The 23,367-nt window shown below is 43.7% G+C and overlaps 1 protein-coding gene across 4 annotated transcripts; it reads left to right on the forward strand.

The window, feature by feature from the left end:
- The first annotated feature begins 486 nt into the window (after positions 1–486).
- ccar1 (cell division cycle and apoptosis regulator 1) lies at positions 487–22,792 on the forward strand. Of its 4 annotated transcripts, none has more exons than XM_083658521.1 (26): positions 487–514; positions 1,113–1,274; positions 1,915–2,090; positions 3,116–3,313; positions 5,002–5,034; positions 6,428–6,624; positions 7,399–7,525; positions 8,724–8,843; positions 10,066–10,255; positions 11,554–11,698; positions 11,838–11,993; positions 13,077–13,302; positions 13,899–14,012; positions 14,887–15,053; positions 15,930–16,140; positions 17,325–17,408; positions 17,934–18,119; positions 18,329–18,520; positions 18,661–18,894; positions 18,983–19,112; positions 19,296–19,396; positions 19,479–19,625; positions 19,983–20,103; positions 20,714–20,896; positions 21,499–21,704; positions 21,810–22,792. In XM_083658521.1, the coding sequence occupies exons 2-26, from the start codon at positions 1,163–1,165 to the stop codon at positions 21,888–21,890; spliced, it is 3,837 nt and encodes a 1,278-aa protein (XP_083514647.1). In that variant the 5' UTR covers positions 487–514; positions 1,113–1,162; the 3' UTR covers positions 21,891–22,792. The 4 variants fall into 4 exon arrangements, with proteins under 4 accessions (XP_083514647.1, XP_083514649.1, XP_083514648.1 ...); XM_083658523.1 differs by having other exon boundaries at positions 19,299–19,396; XM_083658522.1 differs by having other exon boundaries at positions 8,727–8,843.
- The last annotated feature ends 575 nt before the right edge of the window (positions 22,793–23,367 follow it).

Genomic DNA, 23,367 nt, shown 5'->3' on the forward strand with positions numbered 1-23,367 from the left:
CCCAACAGACTCTAGAATCGCCACTGCTGAATATTCTGAGAGGTTGAGGCTATTGATCCAGAGTTCATCAGCACAAATGAATACTGGCTACCAGAGATCAATCAGGTTGGGTGGTTGTTTCCTGGGAGAAAAAAAGGTTAATTTAATAAAGATAAAACTTATTTATTTAAGTTTAAATAAATGGTTGTCCTTTTCAGCTCATATCCAAAAAAGCTACACACAACCTACTGTCTATGCTTGCAACCCAACTTTGACACCCCCCATCATGATGATTTTATCCCTATATTTCGCTTAATTATTGGAAGGCACATAGGCAGGGACATCAACCATTTATTTAGCAACAAACGTGGTGCAACCACCACGAAGATGCCCATTGGATACATACAGAAAGAATCCATCATAAACCATATTCGCTTGACTCCTAGGTGGAGAATCTGACAGCTTGTTCGCCAATTTGCACATGCGCAGTAGCGTTATATATATATGTGGAAAACGACTGGTGCGGAGGACAGCGGTAAGCAGCGAGGACATTAATGCTTTAATTTTTTAATCAAAGCCAACGTCACTTATCTGAAACCTTTTGTATGAAGTTAAACTATTGTTGTGCAGGATCATTTGTACCATAGCTGGAAGTGTTTTTTTCGTCAGCTGTCAAAGCACTGGTAATTTAAAACCAACTGGCTAGCCAAATTAGCTAGCGAGCGTTAGCCAGGGCCTCGTTGTTGATAACAAAAACCCAGCACGAGCCGCACCGCCCGCACGAGCCATGCACATCCTGCTAGCCGACCAAGCTAACGGTATCTGTGCTATGAGCCAAGAGCCATTATAACGTATCGCGTGGGTCGTGATGCATTGTAAGATACTGGGAGTAATAACGTTATTGCCAACGTAATAGCCAGCAATGTAGCGTTAGCTAATGTTAGCTATGAATGATGGTTTAGCATAACACGAACTACCAATACTGCGTCTATGTTCATGTTAGCTAGCAGTGGCTAACGTTATCTGCTGATCAGGCTTGTTGCTGACGTTAGCTTCTAGTCAGACCGTGGAGCTGTTGTCAAGGTTGCCGTGTCAGCAATTACTAATCGACCGCTTTTCGTTATTGTTGAAAGAAACCAGCGTCGACGTGCTGAGCAGAGACTCTCCGTAGCCTGAGCGAGTCATGGCCCAGTTCGGGGGACAGAAGAACCCGCCGTGGGCGACTCAGTTCGCCGCTACAGCGGTATCCCAGGGGGGCCATTCAGGACAGTCTCTTGACCTCAACAGCCTGCACTGTGAGTATCGCCCCCCCCCCCATTTGCTATGATGTGGATTATCAAATGTGGAGGAAAAAATACATCTTATTCTATTCAAATGCAAAAAGAGATAACTAATAATAAGAGATAATTTGATAGGTCCAGAAAAAGGGCAAAGATGCAGAACCAACATCCACACAATGATTTCTTCTTTGTATTAACTTGCCTTGTTATACATTTGAATGAACTGTACTTTTTTTAACCATATACTTATTGAGTTATTGAGCATAGAGACATATAGACAATTACAAATAGAATCATAAACATCAACCCCCCTCCCGACCCCCAACCCCAATCAACAAAAAATCAGGGCAAAAAGGGAAAGAAAGGGGATTGTACTTTTAATATTTCTTCTCAGTTTTACTTCTTAAACCTGTGTGCCTGAAGGAAATTACTAAATCTAGATGTGGGTGCAATAGTGTTTAGACATCTATGCTTCTCTTTCTCGCTGTTATACTTGCTCTATGCTCTTTGGTCTCCATTGTATTTCACTGTAATCACTGGCTCTTATACCTGTCATCATCACACCATCTTCTCCATCCCATTCCCATCCGGCCTCCTCTATTTAACGAATTCCCTCCGCCTTTCTGCCTCTGGTGGCCTACTCTCTCCTCTGCAGCTCTCGGCGTGCAACAACCATCTCTCCTGGGAGCATCTCCCTCCATGTACTCCCAGCAGTCAGCGATGGCTGCAGCTTCTCTCAGCAACCAGTCTGCTGCCAACTACCAACTGTCACAGCAGACTGCAGCCTTACAGCAGCAGGCTGCAGCAGCTGCCGCTGCAGCACTGCAACAGGTCAGTCACAGAGAGGCAATCTATGCATCTATGCATCTATGCAGCATATCCTGGGATGGAAAATATACATTCCCAGAGACATTTTTTGACAGCTGAAATTATAAGAATGTGTACTCATGTTGCGCATGCAGTAGCCTACTGCATTTTATTTTTAAATACATGGTCGGGAGTGGACCGGTGTGCATATTTGCCATTACGTAATTGTGTGTGTGTGTGTGAGAGAGAGAGAGACAGACAGAGGAAGGGAGACAGTGCGTGATAGCCACAGCAGTGAACCACAATGCGCATCTGAACAGACCTTTCTGTTATTAACCTGCTCTTGAATCCACAAATCTGAACCAATTTCTGTCATTCAACTTGCTCTGCATTCACAAGGTCCCGACTGACATTGCCCTGTGCCAAGCATGCTTCTATCACCTGCCAATCAAAGACCGCGACTGAGTCAGGCTGATATGGGTCATTAACGAGCAGTGATTTGGCTCCGGTAATTTGGTAAAAATAAAACAAAACCCTTGGAACTTATGCCTAAAGTAGGCTTCTATCATGGAGAATATGACTGCTGTCAAGAATAAAATAATAATAAAAAAATATAAAGATGCTGCAATCAGACAATCTTCTCACATAAGAAAGAAATCATCCCAACCCCCCCAAATAATCCACACAGTTTCACCAGTAAAATGCTTGTCCTCAGCCCACTTACGCACAGCGCAGCTGGCTATGGGAGCTGTTTAATCAAAAAATGCGTGAGGCTTGTCACGTTCTCACCATAAACAAAGTGTACCAGAGTTTGTTTGGAACCACACCGAGAACACCTGCCTCTCCAAAGCGGTCTTGGACTTGTTTGGTCTGCTTTTAGCGCACACCAGAGTTCGATTGCTGCTTTCATAACCTGTCCAAATGAACCTTCTCAAGCGGGAAAACAAACTTTAGTGCGATTCAACCGAAACCAAACGAGGCAGGTGTGAAAATGCCCTGATACTGTCTGACCAAAGCCCATATCTCATGTGTTCTATTTTGACCTGTAGTCTCAGATCAATACAGCCCTGCAGCAGTATCAACAGCAGCAGCAGCAACAACAACAACAACAACAACAGCAACAGCAGCAGCAGCAGCAGCAACAACAACAACAGCAGCAGCAACAGCAGCAGCAGCAACAACAACAACAGCAGCAGCAGCAGCAGCAGCAGCCTCCTCCACAGCAACTGTACAATGTCCCTCATCAGGTGAAATATAGGCCCGTTTTGCACGTTAATACATTCACCCATCTCATATTATTTTACTTATTATTTTCACTGTTGTGCCTTAGTACAGTTTGCTACATGTACTTAACCCATTGATACCTGATGCAGCATTTGAAAGGGATACACACACAAATGAGGGATATACACGCAAATGCTGCATCAGGTATCAATGGGTTAAAACAGAAGGCAGGGAGTGAGCGTAATCGATGTCACACCAATTTACAGATTGAAAAACAAATTGTCTCGCTGCAATGGGTTTGGGATGCAATCTTAAAGGGAGAACTACTACAAAAAACAACGCTGGTTAATTTTGCACAACCAAAACAAGAGCAAACAGTGGCTGACTCTAGCAGCTCTAACAGGATTTATTATTTTTTAGTTCTCACAGCAATATTGAATCAACTTATATATTAGCTGCTAGCTTAGCCTCTCACAACCAAGGGTCCAGTTTGCCAGCAACTGTAAGGGAGGCAGCTGTTTGCTGTAGCCATCATGTACCTCTATCATTGCGTTCCTGTGCTGTTTTGATTGGAGCAGCTTCACAGCTTCAAACGAAATGATCTCATCCAAGTGTATTTCTGGCATCTTGTGTTGAAGAATGAAAAATGTCTGTTGCATGTGTTATTGCTGTTTTCACCATATTTGGACAACTTTACAGTGTTGATAGAAAGTTCTGCCTAATTTGATCTGCTGATTGGCAACAATGAAGCACACATGTAGACTTGGCCTCAAATTATTGTTATGTTTAAGGTAATGTAAGGTAATATTGTATTATTGTGTTATGCATACTTCAGTATGCCCAGCCCGCATGGGCTTACAAGACACCATTGATTGCTTCGTTCATAGCCAGAACCATAGGGCAGCACATAGGCTTACATAATTATAGACTATACATTAGTATTCAAATGACAAAATCAGAATTACCATCAATAACCTGAACAACAACATTCTCATCATCAACACTAATAGCATCAACGAAGGCATCAAGGAGATGAAGAAAACAGACAGCCATTATATTTGGCACCTCAGGCCATCTAGAGTAGAGCTCTTAGTTTGAATGTGACTGGGGGGCATAGAAAATGTAAAACATACATGTTTATTAAATAAAGTATCTTGTCTTTTCCAGGCTTTTGAAATAAAATTAGCACACTTAAATACATAAAAATTAAACAAGTTTAAGGGTTTAGATGTCCTGTATTATTGAGATCAAACCTAAGAGTGTGTGAGTTTGCTTGTTTGTTGTTGGTGCTGTAGAGGGAGTTTAAATGTAGATCTGTGCCATGGCTTTTAACAAATTGCGCTTCGTCAAATATCCCCGTCCAGCGTCCACTCTTACACTTCAGATACATTCTGGCTCATGATTGTTTTGACCTTTTTGCTGTTAGTCTAACGAACCATTTCCCCTTGAGTCAGTTGTACAACTTGTGTTGTACTCTGTAATTTGACATGACTTCACTAACGACACTGTGTGTGTGTATGTGCCTGTAGATATTTCCACTAGTAACATCATCTGTGACAACAGACTCCTAGAGGCTATAGTGAATTGTTAGAAGGCACAATGTGTGGCGCTGTACAGACCTCAAATCTGAACCCAAGATATATTAACGTTTGGTATTTACTATAAGAAATATGAACCCTTGGTATTGACTATTCTCCTTTTCTCTTCAAAGCTTCCACAGCCTCAGCAGGCACTACTTTCTCAGGTAATGAGCAAAAACCCATTTTAATTTGCCTCCTCTGCTGTTTGTCACTGGGGGAAATTATCTCAGCTTGTCATCTGGGTTGAATTACTGAGTAATTCAACACATAGGGAGAGAATTGAATGTTACCCAGTAACATTCAATTCTCTCCCTCTCTCCCTCTCAAGTTCAATCTATGTGATGGATTGAACTTGGTTTTATGCCTCACTCACTTGTGTGTTTGTAAGTTTAACTGTCTAGGGCAGGGGTTTTCAAAGACAGACAGTGGGCCTCCTCTCCTATTCACCATGCCCACTTTTTCTCTCTTCCGTGTTCGACGCAGCGTATTTGTTCTTCCGGTTCAGCGCTAGTTGGCGGCCATTTTCAAAATAAAACGTCAGTATGAATGAAGTTTGGCAACATTCAGAATTAAGCTACACTGCGGTCAACTTCAGTTACATGTTCATAACGTTACCGCTGCGAGGAGCCGATGGCTGTACCCAGTCGGCATTTAACGTTAGTTACAAAAGCACGTCGACAGTGTTTTCTCACTGCCAGTAGCCTAACTACAGTAGGGTTTGACAGATAGCTAGTCCGACCGGTGTCAGCACAGCCAGCGCTCCCGGTCCTCGCTGCTCGTTAAAGATTTCCAATAGGCGTTATTCTGATAAACTGGTCACATATATGTTACGTTCTCACCCGACAAATATTAAAACTTTAAAACAGTTTTGTTTTTTTTTAGCTTGAAAACAGCTTTTTGGCAAGTCTAAATGACTGCGGTAGGCGTACTCTACTTCTGTGTTTAAAACTGGAAAGACGATTACGAAATGACGTTATGCAGAAGCGTCCTTGTATGGGCAAAGAATAAGGTGAATAGACAATAATTGAGCCAAGATAGCCTGATATCGCTGTTTGACTACAGACTACATCAAATACATCAAAAGGTCTGTCTGAAGGCATTTATCTGTTTCTGACTCTGGGAGTCACACACATTTAGGATAAGGATGTGATCTCCTTTTGATGACTAATGTAATAAGTAATTGATTTTTTATTTTACTTCCATTCAATGAGCCTCCCATGAAACTGTTTGAATAAATAAGGTTGCGCTTCAACAATGGTATGTTCCAAAAAAGATGAAAGGGTTGGGTAGCACATCTCGAATTGCAAAGTCAAGGACGACAAAATACTCAGATTTTACTTATTGATTCGGCTCACATCACGATAGAGAAACGCTTACGCATTTCAGCACAGAGCCTTCTTCAGAGCGTTTAACCCTGAAACGGTTTGGAGCCCCCTGGGGAGGCCCACCTCCCACTTTGAAAACCTCTGGTCTGGGCTAAGGTAACCCACCGTTAGGAAGGAATTGTATTAAAATCTTAATTTCTAACCTTGTTTCCTCTCCATTCCACCCTCTCAGCCCCCTGTTCCTATGCCCACCAGTATGAGCATGTCCAACCCCCAGCAGACAGCCCAGATTACCGTCTCCTACCCAACGCCACGTTCCAGCCATCAACAGCAGACGCAGCCGCAGAAGCAGCGAGTCTTCACTGGTGTTGTCAACAAACTACATGATAATTTCGGCTTTGTGGACGAAGATGTCTTCTTTCAGCTAAGGTGAAAGAGAGCGGATGGTGGTTGCTTTCTCCCAGACCGTGTGCTCCGACTATTTCCTGTCAACATGGCTGTTGGTTTAAGATTCAATGTTGCTCTATTCCACATGTGGATTATGCGGTTACATGCAGCTTATTGCTTAGATACAAACTTTGAATCTCATGGTACAAGTAGTTTTTTGGTCTTAGATGCCAAATCTGTCACTGTTGATACAGAATGCGAGGAGATTAGTTTTTAAATTAATTATTACATGGAATTGAGCACTGTACAGAAATGTGAGGGCAACAGTATCAATCACTTTTTCAAAATGCAATCTGGGAAAAGTGAGGTACTGTGATAACTGTGGAGGAGTGGAAACGTCCCTGCCAGTAAGTTGTTCTGATGTATTGAGACTTTTAAATATCTGCTCTGCTCATCTTTAGGAGAATTGTTTCAGTGTTTGATGAAGCCATGTTGGAACATAAAATACAAACGAGTGATTTTGTGACTTTTGTGCAGCTAATTTGATTGGGCTAGGTACACTGTTGTTTCAGTATATATGATTACATTTGCATATAAGGCTGATGTGGCCTAACCTGTATGTAAATTCTGGAGCCTTTATATAACCCTTGCCCAAGACATTTCCCAGGCCATTACTTGACCTGGAATGTTTGTCGTCCTCCTCCCCTGTTTGAAAACTGAAGCGACGAGGCATATCCAGAGATTACGCATATTATGTTTTATTGGACATCTTGTGATGAATGTCTGAATATTTGTTAATATATATATATTTTTTAGTGCGGTGAAGGGGAAGACTCCTCAGGTGGGCGACCGGGTCCTGGTAGAAGCTGTGTACAATCCCAACATGCCGTTCAAGTGGAACGCACAGCGCATCCAGACCTTACCTCAGCTAACCAACCAGTCGGTGAGAACACTCCTTCATCCAGACCTTTAGCTCAGCTAGCCAACAAGGCACTGATCACTTTTTCCAAGCTTTGACTGGGGGGGAGGCCCATAGTCTCAGGCTTTGAAAAGCCCTGTTCTAAAGGAAACTGTCTCATCACCACATCTTCTGAGCTGTTGAAACTCCGGTCTGGTTACTTTCTATCTTCTGTTTGTTCAGCTTAAGTAATTCCAGGCTTTGGCCTTACAGAGTAAACAGTGGGGCAGTTGCTCATTTGATTGCTATATTGGTCAAATCACATTATTATGCCTGCCGGATTTTTGGATGTCCCCTAGTGGGATCCACACTTTAATATTTAATATTGGACAATTAAACCTGTCTTAGTTGGCTAGGGAGTCCTGATGTATTTAGGTGATGGGTGTGTTTTTTCACGTTGGATGTTATCCCCGTTTATACAACAGTTGGTTCCGGTCAAGCAATTTGATTGGACGAGGTATTCCATGAGTGCTACTGGTACACAGTATTAACAGCACTGGGACACTGTACTGTATGTAACACTCTACTTCACAGGTGTTCTCATGTAACCTTGATTAGGGTTCCACACTGTCTGTGTCTGTCTGGAGCGCTCCTTGTGAGGACAAATGAGCGGATCACCACCACGTCATTTGACGTTAGCTGAGTAGCTGGCAAGCTAACTAGCGGATTAGCACAAACGCTTCCCAGATATTCCCAGTAAACGTCCACTCAAAACTCTTAACTTTATTCGCACCTAGTGGCGACAATGCAGATTAATTTGACCTTAATCATGAACGCTCGGCCGAGGCAGAAAATTGGGAAGAAAGTAAGCTCAAATCATCTGTGCTAACCTAAAAGTAGCTAGCTAGCTTGGAGTCGGGAAACAGTATACCTGTTGCTTGGCAACACTTTGTAGTGGAATCCTGACTGAGGGAACAAATAACAGACAAAAATCATCTATTGTCTCTTACCATTACTTGATGAATAGCTTTGTTGATACAACTTGTTGTATAAAAGCAATATCACAGTCAGGTTGGTGCTGTTGTACTGGATCTCAGCATGGCTGTGTTCTGCACTCGGCCTGCAGGCTCGTGCTGTTCTGATATGCAGTATGATGGCACTCCCTCCCTCTAAGTGATATTGCGTCAGTGTGTTTCTGTAGCTGTGTGTCTGTTATTGACTGTGTGTTCTCCATCCCTCCTAGCAGCATCAGCAGCCTCAGCCTTTACCTCAAGCTTCCCCACAGATGGGCGGCTTTTACAATGAGCCGGGGATGCAGCTGCGCTTCTCAGACATGCACTCCGCTCCGGACAACAGACAAAATGTAACCCCATTGCCCCGCCCCCTCTCACACCTTTTGGCACCTGCCCCCTTTTCAATTTCAGTTGTACATTTCCCTCTTTGTTTCCTGCTTCTGATGAACCCTAACCATACACACATCTATTCTAAATTGCAGTTTTTGCTTGTTCTGTTGGTTCGCTGTTGTAGACAATGTGTATAGATTTAGCAGTAATATCAGAATTTTATTTCAGGAATATTAATTTGCCTTTTCCACCTCCTTTATATTATGGCTTAATTTTTACATGTTGAAGGTACATTAATGTACTAGATAATTAGCCTTATTTTACCCAAAGTAATTTTTATATGAAAAACAAATGAACGTTGCTTGATCTCTATTTTTTCCCATAGGTGTTTTTCAACTTTGGGCTTCTTAATGTTGAAATCAATAAATCTCTCTACAGGGGACATTGCAGATGACAGTGAATTCAGGAATGGCTATTATCAAATCTTAAGTGATGCCAGGAACAATGCATGAATCAAGTGTTCTCCTCTGCTCCTCTTATAAATTGCTCCGCAGTATACGCAGTCAATGAAATGCCATTCACAGTTTATTTATTTATTTATTTATTTATTTATTTATTTATTTATTTATTTATTTATTTATTTATTTATTTATTTATAGATGGCAATGCCAAACTTTCCATTTGACAGAAGGTGTTTGTGGTGCATTCATTGCGCAACAAAGTTTCCAAACAATGCCCAGCCCTGGATGATTTTAGGGAATGTCCCTTCGACACACTCTTTTCCTGATACCTTTAATTCTCACCTTTTATGTTGCTAAACAACTTTTAACAAGCATCTGAAAGTTTGTTTTTGCTTCACAAACAGGTCAAAATCCGGGATTGTGATTTTTGGCAGACTCCTTAGTTGACTTTGAAGTCACTTTATCATGAGTGAGATAAGACCTAGTAATGCTCTTTTCTTTGCTGAGTTCATGAACACTGACTGAAGCAGCTACCCTTGGAGTTGATGTTTTTTCTTTGTCCTAAAGTCAGCCTTACTATTTAGCGCCAGGTATTATTTGACGAGAGCAGCATATTGGCACACATCTGATAAGACTACTTCTCTGATTCTTCCACTCAGACATTAAAACCCATCCCCAGCTTCTTCAGCATGTTTGGAATCATCTCTGCCAGTGTGTGGACTTTGGTGTGCTTACTTCTCCCTTCCATCTTGTCTCCTTGTTTTCCCCTCTCTCTCTCTAGAACCAGTCTCAACCTCCTAACATGATGAAGCCACCCAGCATGATGCAGTCCATGCCTCCCCCCACCACATTCGGTGTCCCAACCCAGGGCCCCCCTCCCTCCCTGCTTCAGGCCCAGCTGTCTGCCGCCTCCCTGGCCCCCCTCCTCCAGAACCCTCCCCAGCCCCTGCTGCCACAGCCTCCGCCCAAAGGTACAATCCTTTCAGGCCTTCATTTGACTGCCACGATTAATCGATTAGTCGATCGACAGAAAATTAATTGACAACTATTTTGATAATCGATTAATCGTTTTGAGTACAATTTTAAGAGAAAAGGTCTAAATCAGGGGTGTCAGACTCATATTAGGTAGAGGGCCGGATTTGTTCAACTGAGACCTCATGGGGGCCGGATTTTTTTTTTAAACTAAAATCAATTAGACTAATTTACCCATTTACTTCACAAAATAAATACTTGCTCTTTCCATTTCTCTTGAAACTGCCTGCATTCCGTGTCAACCTTTCTCTTTTTCGACAGCATCTTGTTGATTCCTTTGTTTTTTGGTAGGTAGCCGAATGCGCGATTCAATTCCAGCGTGGCATCATGGCGGCTTTGTTTAGACCTGATGACCTACTGACATACTTCCTTGTAGTGCAGGTTAATTAACTTATGAATGAACTCTTAGCTTGCTTATTAGCCACACGTAGTTCATGATAATGGGGTGCGAATTTAATAATAATAATAATAATAATAAAAAAAAAAAAAAAAAAAAAAAAAATCCAAAACATCTCACGGGCCGGATGAAACCTCTCTGACATCCCTGGTCTAAATTCTCTGATTCCAGCTTCTTAAATGTGAATATTTTCTGGTTTCTTTACTCCTGTATGACAGTAAACTGATATTATCTTTGAGTTGTGGACAAAACAAGACATTTGAGGGCGTCATCTTGGACTTTGGGAAACACTGATCGTCATTTGCTACCATTTTCTTGACATTTTATAGACCAAACAACTCATCGATTGATCGAGAAAATAATCGACACATTAATCGATTATGAAAATAATCGTTAGTGGCAGGCCTAGACTGGAACACCATTACAAAATGATGTGTGCGTTTGTGTTGTGTCAAGTGGGTGAATGAGTATTTTCTCTCATGTGTGTAGATGTGTATACCTCATGTCTCTCATGTCCTCTGTGTGTAGATGTGTATACCTCATGTCTCTCATGTCCTCTGTGTGTAGATGTGTATACCTCATGTCTCTCATGTCCTCTGTGTGTAGATGTGTATACCTCATGTCTCTCATGTCCTCTGTGTGTAGATGTGTATACCTCATGTCTCTCATGTCCTCTGTGTGTAGATGTGTATACCTCATGTCTCTCATGTCCTCTGTGTGTAGATGTGTATACCTCATGTCTCTCATGTCCTCTGTGTGTAGATGTGTATACCTCATGTCTCTCATGTCCTCTGTGTGTAGATGTGTATACCTCATGTCTCTCATGTCCTCTGTGTGTAGATGTGTATACCGGGGGTCTCCTGCAGCCCCCAGTGAGAATGATGCCGCAACCTCAACCCGTCCGACGTATGGAACCCCCACCCCGCTTCCCCACTCGCAACGACCGAGTCCCCGAGCTCATCCTCAGGACTAAAGAGGAGCGCAGGTGAGGAGTCGGACGCCATTGATTTCTTCAGCGATAACCTGAGAGTATTTGTTCAGAGTCCACCAAATTATACTGAACTACAGATTTAGCTTCTTTGTATGTCTGTCTGGTAACATTCTGTTTATTATCCATCGTTTAGCCGGGAGAGAGACCGTGAGCGCAGGAGGTCGAGAGAGCGATCGCCCACACGCAAACGTTCCAGAGACCGCTCCCCGAGGCGGGACCGCTCGCCTCGACGGCCTCGCAGGGCGGCTCCTCGCTACACTGTCCAGTTTTCCAAGTTCAGCCTGGACGGGTGGGTAGAACCTTGTTAGTGTTTGATGTTCAGCCTGTACGGGTGGGTAGAACCTTGTTAGTGTTTGATGTTCAGCCTGGACGGGTGGGTAGAACCTTGTTAGTGTTTGATGTTCAGCCTGGACGGGTGGGTAGAACCTTGTTAGTGTTTGATGTTCAGCCTGGACGGGTGGGTAGAACCTTGTTAGTGTTTGATGGGGGGTAGTTTTGACACAGGTATATAAGGTTTATATGCAGGGTTGCCACAGGTCTGGAAAGTGCTTGAATAAAAAAAAAAAAAAAATCAACTACCGTACTTAAAAGTGCTTGGATTTATAAAAGAGATCCTTAAACGTGCTTGAATTTAGAATTTAGTTAGAGGCACCGTCTCGGAGGAACACAGCCGCTCACTAACGCTGACATCGGTCTTGTCAGAACCCACTTGGATCTGCATAGTTTAAATGAGTTTGCCTAGGGATAATTCAAAAACATTTTATTTATCTATTTACGTCAGATGAAGCCAGAAATAACCAAAACAAATGGCGCCTTTCGGTTCTGGTCTGCCTGTCTCTTTTCCAGGTATACATTCCTGCCTGGTGGGCTTGAGGTGGAGGTAGGGGCGGAGCTTCGAGGTTTGAGCGACAGTTTGAGGGCGAATGGAGTCTATCATAGAGACACTGCGGAGCGCGTCGTTATTCAGAAACCACGCCCAAAACGGGGGAAAACAAAAACTCCCCCCAATCCCGGTGTTATCCTATGTCACGTGTTGCACACAAAGATCATATATACGGAAGATGAACACTCCAAATTCCTTGACAGCTAGATCCACATTTCTCTTCTCGCCAATTCTCAACGGCTTCCTTGTTTTCCTTGGGAGTACAAAAAAAACTTTAATTGGCGATTTTTTACATTTGTTGTCTGCGCAGCCCCACCACACAACAGCTTTTAGCTACGTTTAATTCAAGGAAAATGACGCTCGTCTGTGGTAGTGAATGGAGAGCTTTCCCCCGTGATGGGCGTGGCCTATTTCATGCAGTGTCTCTATTACAAGAGTGGCAACCCTGTATCTGGTCGACAATCTAGTCGAATACTTTTTGTTCTGCAGCTCCAACTGTGACATGATGGAGCTGAGGAGGCGTTACCAGAGTCTCTACATCCCCAGCGACTTCTTCGATGCGGTGTTCACCTGGGTGGAGGCCTTCCCACTCCCACGGCCCTTCCACTTTGGCAACTACTGTCATTTCCACATCTTGCACAAGGAGGTGGATCCCATATTCAAAAACACCGCTGTGCTGGACCCACCCGACGCCAATCACACCTACAGTGCCAAGGTGAGATTGTCGAGGGATACATGCTATTAGCCTATTTCACATTACAACCAAAGCAGCCATTTTGTGTCTAAAATGCAGGAAGTAACACGATATAAAAAATAATACTCAGCATGCACTGATATAAATTGTTTCCTTGCAGCGAAGGGTACAGAAAACTGGATCTTCGTTTTACTTCCTGCATTTTAGACACAAAATGGCTGATTTGGTTGTAATGTGAAATAGGCGTATAGCACCAGTGTTTCCTAGACATTCACTTAGCTGCAGCACCCCACCACAGCTACAAGAACATAGATACAGAGAAAATGTATCATCTGGCTTTTTCCCTAAATATTGCAAGCATAATTACAGCACACATTTCCATAATTATGTAAATAATTAATTCATTAATTAAACTGTAATTCCTACTGATCCTGCAATGAACGCCCACAGTTGGTGGACACAATGAGTTAGAATATGTACGGTATATTTAGCATCTACATTGCCAAAATCTTCTGTGTAAAACAATTCCTTCGGGGATCGTTGAACTTTCATGTCATCTGCTGGCAATCTGAGCTGTTTCCACTCAGTTGACGTGGGTTCTCTCTTGGACGTTTTAGGTGATGCTGCTGGCTAATCCAAGTCTGGAGGAGCTCTATCATAAATCCTGTGCTCTGGCAGAAGACCTGCAGGAGACCAGAGACTCCTTCCAACACCCTGCTAGACTCATTAAGGTACACCACACTCACCGTCCACATACAAGTGTTTGATCAAGGCACAAAAGGCACTGTGTAAATTGCTGGTGTTTTTCTCCCTTACATCTCATGTGATTATTTGGACTTACTCCTCCTTACCAGCTTTTTTGTTTTCTCTCTCCATCCCTCTCGTCTTCCTTTCTCCATATCGTCAATCCCCCTTTCACTTTGTCCCCGCCTCTCTCTCCTCCAATCCCCCTTTCTCTTTGTCCCCGCCTCTCTCTCCTCCAATCCCCCTTTCTCTTTGTCCCCGCCTCTCTCTCCTCCAATCCCCCTTTCTCTTTGTCCCCGCCTCTCTCTCCTCCAATTCCCCTTTCTCTTTGTCCCCGCCTCTCTCTCCTCCAATCCCCCTTTCACTTTGTCCCCGCCTCTCTCTCCTCCAATCCCCCTTTCTCTTTGTCTCCGCCTCTCTCTCCTCCAATCCCCCTTTCTCTTTGTCCCCGCCTCTCTCTCCTCCAATCCCCCTTTCTCTTTGTCTCCGCCTCTCTCTCCTCCAATCCCCCTTTCTCTTTGTCCCCGCCTCTCTCTCCTCCAATCCCCCTTTCTCTTTGTCTCCGCCTCTCTCTCCTCCAATCCCCCTTTCTCTTTGTCTCCGCCTCTCTCTCTCTCCTTCAATCCCCCTTTCTCTTTGTCCCCGCCTCTCTCTCTCTCCTTCAATCCCCCTTTCTCTTTGTCTCCGCCTCTCTCTCCTCCAATCCCCCTTTCTCTTTGTCTCTGCCTCTCTCTCTCCTTCAATCCCCCTTTCTCTTTGTCCCCGCCTCTCTCTCTCCTTCAATCCCCCTTTCTCTTTGTCCCCGCCTCTCTCTCCTTCAATCCCCCTTTCTCTTTGTCTCCGCCTCTCTCTCTCCTTCAGTTTCTGGTGGGTATGCGAGGTAAAGACGAGGCCATGGCCATCGGTGGCCACTGGTCTCCCTCTCTGGACGGAGCTGACCCAGAGAAAGATCCCGCAGTCCTTATAAAGACAGCCATACGCTGTTGCAAGGCACTCACAGGCATAGACCTGAGTCTGTGCACTCAGTGGTAAGTGCTACTCCTCTCCTCACCACTTACTCTTTTCCTCTTTGACTGTGTTAATGCTGCAGAATCAATACGTTGCTTTAGTTTCAATGCCTCGGCCCTTAATCTCTTCTCAGACATGTTGGGTGGGTTTTCGCTTTCACTTTCTATATCAATGATTATTGTTGTGTTTTTAATTTGCTACTTCAATTATTTTTGTTGTGCAATGTTCCTTTTGGCCTTTGTGCGGCGCTGTCGTCCTGTCGCTCTCTTTCTCTGTCATTCTCTTTCTATACATAATAATGCCCATGTGGTTGTGATGAAGGAGCTTGTATGAGCAGTAGCCTGGACCAGAAGACACCACCATTTACTTTGTTGTTTGAGTTCTCCGTGGCCTCTTGTTAAATATCTTACATATTTAACTTGCTTTCAATGTGTCCTGTTGATTCTGTCTGTTTCCTCACATGTAGTGGGCTATGTAAATGTCTCCTATGTTAAACGCAGAATACTGACCTATGATTGGCTGAAGGCAGGGCTAATAATGGGGATGAATTTGTGGGGTATGGCTTATTCTATGTGATTGTCTGTCTTCTCAAAAACCTTCTCAAAATGGCTGCCGTAACCCGTGACAACTGTTGGAGAGCCGCAGACTGGGTCCATGTGTTGATACTGTGTGTTTGTGTGAGGGAGGGAGGGAGGGAGGGAGGGAGGGAGGGGTCACTGTAATGATGCGTCTGGTCATTCAGTCACCTCGTGGGTGGGAGGAGCTATACGGGGGGGGGGGGAGGGGGGGGGGCAGAAGGCTTGCACTTAGCAAATGCTTGCCTCTTTTTTTTTTTTTCTCTTGTGTCCTCTTGACGAGAATGTTTCTTTCCAATGCGCCTTCTTCCTTTGCGACAGGTATCGTTTTGCAGAGATTCGCTATCACCGGCCGGAGGAGACTCACAAGGGGCGGACAGTCCCTGCACATGTGGAGACAGTGGTTTTGTTTCTTCCGGATGTTTGGCATTGTCTTCCCACCCGCTCAGAGTGGGAGGGGCTGTCGCGGCGACTCCGGGAGCAGCTAGCGGAGAAGCTGTCGGCCGAGCGAAAGGAGGCGGATGGAGAACAGGCACTGAACCCGCTAATCCCTCTCTTCTCATTTCCGCTTCTCACAGGAAGGCACAGGAATTACAAACAAACTAAACAAAGTCCAGATAACACATTAAACACACACACACACACACACACACACACACACACTGACACACAGCATCACAGGCAGACTACCAGATCCCCCAGCCTTCTCCCCCAGTCTTCTGTTTACTCCTCCACCTTTCCCCCTTCTACTCTCCTCCAATTTCTCCATCCCACCATCAGCACCCCCACCTTCCCTCACATCCTGCAAACACATAACAGTGGAAGGAGTGAGACTAGGTTGTACTGTAAAGACACCATTGCAACTGATGAAACAGCTTCCAGCGCCTTAAGCAACACATGATTGGGTGCTAATCTGGGTGTAATCATTCGTGTTAATCCTGGCATTTAGCTGTGCATTAATTTATTACTACTATTTACAAAAGATTGCTTTCATTTGGGTTTCTTGCACGTGTCCAACAATGATCTCAAATGACATAATTTCTCGGCTTGGAATCAGTGGTGTTTTTTTTACCTCTTTGCTGGAATCTGCAGAGTCAGTTGCATTGAGTTATGTGTTTTGTTCTAGAAATGTTTATTTTTCTTATATGATCTTTCACGTCAATTTGATATAATCTGACTTCGGAAAGAGAACCTCCCCCCCAAGTCCCGTTTCTTGTCTTGTTCTTGTTGTTGGGATTCTATATTTTGATTTGGACTATATACTGTATGTAGGAACTTGGTTTTTCCAGGGCAGTTGGTTGGACAGAAGGACAGATCCTCCTATGTGACATAGGCCTATAAAACCTATAAATGGCAAAAGAGCCAATACCCCAGTCATAGTCCCATGGTAGGGCCGCCCTATCCACCAGCCGCAGGTCACCTGCTGTACCCACACACCTTTTGGACACGCCTGTCATTGATTTTGACCTTTTTTTGTGTTCCACAGATTGATTGATTGGCCGCTGGGGGGCGTTTCCGTGGGTTTTGATAAGAGCTAGAGAGCTTCCCTGTGTACACCTTCAATAGATGATCAGATGCTCACTAGGACCAGACTATGAGAGACAGATGTGACCTTGCTGCTTCTGACCCGGCCAGGAAGTGCTGTGCTGATGGTTTCCTGTCCCGCCTCTTTTCCCCCTCTCTGCCTATCTCCATCTTAATCATTCCCCTTTCAAGGAGGAAGAGGACAAGGATGAAGGTGAATCCAAGGAGGTCGCTACTCCCACTCACTGGGCCAAGCTGGATCCAAAGTCCATGAAGGTGAGGCTCAGGGAGCAGAACTTTGCACTGATAACAGCTGAGACCTACAAGTATTACGAGACCGTGTACAGTATTAGTACAGAGTACAGGGTTTCCGAGATCATAGAAATCTGGAAAAGTAAGGGAATAGAAAATAGAATGTTTATTGCGTTTTACAATACAAGCCAAAACATTTTATTCAAAGTGACAGGTCCAAGTTGTTTTTGGGTTATTTATTTTATTTCACCCCTGACCGTTCAAGTGTTTAACATCAACTACTGGCAACCTGTACTCAAATTTATTTAAGGTGAGAATTGAAGCGGAAAGATCCACTAGTTGTTTGGGGGCATCTATTGTGGGAAGTTCAGTGAGGATCTTCAGTTCATCAAGAAAAGATGTATCGTCTCCTCACTCTTTGTTCCAGCCATGCTGCTTAGATGATCGCTATTTTACTTCTGTGTGGTCCTTTTTTACAGTTAACGTGCTAGTAAAAGGCTTTTAACTGGCGTAACATCACTCCATGTCCCTTTCTTCTCCTCTTTTTAGGTGAATGACCTGCGCAAGGAGCTGGATTGTCGCTCTCTGAGCTCTAAAGGGCTAAAGTCGCAGCTGATCGCCCGCCTCACCAAGCAGCTGAAGGTGGAGGAGCAGGTGGAGGAGGCCAAGGAGCCGGAGAAACCAGAGATCAAAGTTGAGGTAGAGGAGCCCCCTCGCACAGAGGAAGACAAAGAGGTACGGAGGACTTAGTTATCTCAATAAGCACTGTCAAAGAACAGTTGTCACACACATATTATGATATGTTGGTTGGGTCTTTGTTTGCTCGATAAACATAACTTTTGTCAGTCTACTCAACATAAAACCTACTTCCGAGTCTGCTAACATTTAAATGAGGTGATTATAAAAATAAGCCTACTTGTGACTGGTGTGTTTGTCTCTGGTAGGAGGAGGAGAGAAAGAGGCTGGAGGAGCTGGAGCGCCAGCGGAGAGAGAGACGTTACGTCCTCCCTGACGAGCCCACCATCCTCGTCCACCCCAACTGGGCCGCCAAGAACGGCAAGTTTGACTGCAGCGTCATGTCCCTGAGCGTGCTGCTGGACTACAGACTGGAGGACAACAAGGAGCACTCCTTTGAGGTGAGACGCCCGGGCCACAGCGGACATGAAAGAAGTGCACAGTGTGAAAGGTCTGTCTGTGAATATGAAACCAGTAGCATCTGTTTTGTATCTCACAAACTCACTGACTTTTTTGTCCTGTCCCCACTCGAACTGTCCAGGTGTCCCTGTTTGCTGAGCTGTTTAATGAGATGCTCCAGAGAGACTTTGGCTACCGCATCTATAAAGCTCTCGCTGCGATTCCTGTCAAGGATGAGAAGAAGGAAAAGGAGAAGAAAGTGAAGAAAGATGCAGAAAAGAAGGTGGAGGAGAAGCGTGAAATCAAGAAGGAGAAAGAAGACGACGGTGAAGAACCAGCGGTGAAGAAGGCCAAAGACGACGAGGACAAGAAGAAGGTACCAGCTGCTCTTCTACTTACTGCCCATATTTCCTCTACAAGTTGTGTGTGCTTTCATGTCGACGTATGATCCATGTCTTTAACAGGACGATGAGAAGGTCCTGAAGAAAGAGGAGTCTCGTGACGAAGATGAGAATGAGGATGAGGGCAGCATGGCGAATGCTGAAGAGTATGACCCCATGGAGGCCGAAGATGCAGATGACGACGATGATGATGGTAGTGATTTTACTTTATTTTGATTTTTGTGTTTTTATTACAAGGAATTGCTCAAAATTACAACCAAAGATTTATTCTGGAATTGATCTGGGTGAATTTATTCTTATACTTTTTGCAATTTGCAGAATTCAAATGTGTAGGATTTAAAAAAAAATATATTTATATAGTTTATTTTTATTATAGAAGATTTTCGGAGACCAGATGATGACTATAACGACAGAGAAAGGAAAGACGACCGCAAGGATGGCCGCAAGTTGTCGAAGGAGAGGTCCTCTAAAGACAAGGTGGGTGTTATTGTGGGAAACACGTTGCGTTAGACATGGTCTCCGAGTAGAGTGTAAACGTGGAACGTGTGTGTTGTGCCAGGAGAAGGAGAAGAAGCTGATGGTCACATACAACAGGGAGCTGCTGATGGCGTTTGTCTACTTTGACCAGAGCCACTGTGGCTATTTGATGGAGAGAGACCTGGAGGAGATCATGTACACACTGGGCCTGCACCTTTCTCGTGCTCAGGTACATCCATACTCCAACTCATTCATTTTATGACACACTCATTCTACGTTCTGTTTGTATTTAAATCAGTGGTTCTCAACTGGTCCAGCCAAAATGTTTCCTACATCATTAAAGGATGGCTTTGCCGGTAATCAACCCACTTTGTATCATTAATAATCTTGGTAATATATGGTAATATAAGTACATGTATTTTGTCTGTTTCCAGGTAAAGAAGCTGTTGAACAAACCCGTGGTCAGAGAGTCTTGTTACTACTACATCTATGTATTTTGTCTGTTTCCAGGTAAAGAAGCTGTTGAACAAACCCGTGGTCAGAGAGTCTTGTTACTACTACATCTATGTATTTTGTCTGTTTCCAGGTAAAGAAGCTGTTGAACAAACCCGTGGTCAGAGAGTCTTGTTACTACCGTAAACTGACGGACAAGGGAAAAGATGAGCCTTCTCCTTCCTTTAATGGCACCCAGCTAGACAACCTTTTAGGTGAGCTAATATGGCTGAGCATGTTTCTGCCAACTTTGTAATAGTCTTACTACCCTATGAAAGTAGATTGAAGGTAATCGAGCACCGTGATTGGTTCACTAATTCTGAAATTAAACATTAATCCTCGTGCAATGAGCTGATCAAATGTGCTTGGGATGGTTTAGCTATAGAGGCACTGCGGAGCGCGTCATCATTCAGAAACCACGCCCAAAACGGGGGAAAACACAAACTCCCGTCCTGTCCAATCCTGGCGTTCTCCTATGTCCCGTGCATGGTCGGGTGTTGGACAAAACGATCGTATATAGAGAAGATGAACACTCCAACTTACTTCATTGACAGCAAGATCCACATTTTTCTTCTCGCCAATTCTCAATGGCCTCCTTGTTTTGCTCAGGAGTACAAAAAAACTTTAACTGCCGATTTTTTACATGCGTTGTCTGCGCAGCCCCACCGCACAACAGCTTTTAGCTATGTTTAATTTAAGGAAAATGACGCTGGTGTGTGGAAATGAACGGAGCTTTTCCCCCGTGATGGGCGTGGCCTATTTCATGCAGTGTCTCTATCTCTTTGTTTTTATATATTCCTCTCTATTCCTCTCTCTCTCTCTCAGGTAACCGAGCACTCCTCCCAGCCCAAAAGGCTCGTGTTCAGGCAGAAGTCAGCGAGTCGGGGAATCTGATCGTGTTTAACGGAGCCATGGTGGACGTGGGCAGCATGATGCAGAAGCTGGACAAGACTGAGAAAGCCAGAGAGGAGATCGAACAGAAGCTCATTGTGCAGGACGCCAAGATGGGTGCGATTTTCCATCATGTGTCATGTAGTCGAGTATTGTCTATTCACATGTCTCATTTGCAAGCTACACTCTGTGTCAGTAGTCCACCAGGACGGTGATCTGGCTCAATTTGAGTTTTGCTACAGCAGAGCCCAGTCTCCCTTCATTTGGCACTCTCTCTCGTGTGATTGCTGTGAAGTGGACTGGCACATTGCTTTTCTATCAGCCCAAAAGAGCCTGGTCTTCTACCTGTTCTGTTTTTAAAGTGCCTTGAGATTATTTGGCACTATATAAATATAAGATTGATTGATTGATTGAATGGTCAACTGCCATTTAAGAAGTTAGAATAGGATCCAGCACTGCTAATTTTGATTGGTAAAGCTGAGTGGAAAAGAGAAACTAGTTTTAACTTCTGCGCATTGTGGCCTCGCAACATAAAAACGATCTCACAGCTAAGAAGTGAAGCTTAATTAAGCTGAAATGGTCAATCCTTTTTGATTTACTCAGTATATACTGTATTGCACTCTCAGCAGACCTAAACTTCCCTCTTCTTGATGTTGTATCACTGGACTTGTCTGGAATAATCCTGCACCTAACCCGTGCGTGTTGTGGCCTGGTTCCAGACAGCGATGCTAAGGCCATGGGCCAGCTGGAGCAGGCTAACAAGTCCCTGTCCAGGGAGCTGGAGGAGGTGAAGAGCACGTTGAGCCAAACGGAGGACTCGCTGAAGACCACGGAGGAGCAGAAGACCAGCTTCCACCACCAGCTCAACAAGACCCACGGCACTCTCGTGGCCACCGTCAAAGAACTGCTCGCAGTCATGAAAACGGTGAGATTTAAAATGAGCAAAGTTACTTGTCTGACTATTTTTGTTTTCTTCTTCTTCTCCACCCATTAGATTCAAATTCACTGATCATTCTTCTTCCCCTCCTAGGACGAAGAGTCGGAGCAGCCTGCTGAGGAAGTCACTGGCGACCAAACTCAGACGTCTCAAACCAACGGTGCTGATGAATGAGTGACACGTTGTCTCTTAAAAACCTGTAAATATGCACTAAACAAGTACAATTTGACTCCTTTTCATTTGGACCTGATTGTTCTTTCCGAAGTACATGTATAGATTGATTCATGAATTATTAGTTCCCTTGTGCTCCTTTGACCTCAGTTTCTGTGTTTCATAGGTTTGTTTCCAAGGAGTTTGTTTTGTTACCTAGACCGTGCTGCATCCTGATTTGAACTATGAGAACTCAATAATTGAAAAGCTCATTCTCATAGTTTCTCATGACTTCGTTTGCTAACAAGTACTTTTTTTTTGCCATTGCTTTAAATACCACATGTAGATTTCTGCCAGTATGTGTGAGTTGTAATTATCAGAGATTTTGTTTTTTCTAATTAGCAATAATGATGCCATTTAGGTGCAAGAGAATTCCTAAAAAGTATATTTAACAAACTAATTGTGGATGGCAGAGAGGGTATGTTCAGACAGAATGCATTTGTAAACATGTTAACCATTCCCATCCGCTGTAAACAACTGTGTTCAATAAACACACTAAGTTTGTAGTTCCTCTATTTGGCTCCATTCTGTGTGAAAACACGCAGCTATGCATGATCCTTCCTGTGATGAACCTCGACCTCTTGACCTCTGGCTCCATCATGATTGCTGTTCATATTTTACTGGGAGTGTTTGTCTTCAGTTTGTTGGACATGGAACTACATGATGAACCAAACCATAAGTTCCATGAATGTCTGGGATGCTGAAGGAATTTTTGCTGCAAAAGTCCATCTCTGAATTCTGTGTATTAGTGGTTTTGGGTTAGAAAAGAGCCAAAATTGAATTCAGTTGTGCCCCAAAGCAGTCGTTTTATTTTTCTATTGACAATGTACTCTCTGGATGTCTTGTGCAAAATTAAAGTGGTTCATTTTAACACAAATGTGTCTTACTATTATTTTCAGGTACTGTTTGTATGCCAAGTAGTACCTTGTCATTTAGCCATTCACATGTACATATATGATGAAAGATTGAAGAAATTGCTTATAACATTTGATTTTGTTTGAATGTTAAAATTTAGGTTTTTTGAATTGGGCCGTTCGCTAGTGTTGATGGCCAACCAGGGCTCAACATTGTGCGGACTATATTTTAAACAAACGTTAATTTGTAAAACATGAGGAATACATTGTTATCCTGAGCTGTACAATATTTTAAAACCAAATCATCAAAACAAAACAAAAAAAAGGTTACCCTGTGATTGTAATAGCTCTACTCACCAGCAGGGGGCAGCAGTAGATGCAGGATTACAGCTGCCTGCAGAGAGCCAATTAATCTGGCTCAATGATCTGGCTGCTTCATTTACCCTGGTGTAGAAGAAGAGCTTCACAATGTACTTTAGAAGCGGGTGTTCACTCAAAGAGTTGATCATAGATTTAGAAACATCAGGCTTTTTTTTTCCCTTGGAGGGTTAACTGGACTCCACTGGTGCTTAATGGGCTGAGGGCTC

The sequence above is a fragment of the Poromitra crassiceps genome (assembly GCF_964638095.1).
Source record: "Poromitra crassiceps genome assembly, chromosome: 22".
Taxonomy (NCBI): Eukaryota; Metazoa; Chordata; class Actinopteri; order Beryciformes; family Melamphaidae; genus Poromitra; species Poromitra crassiceps.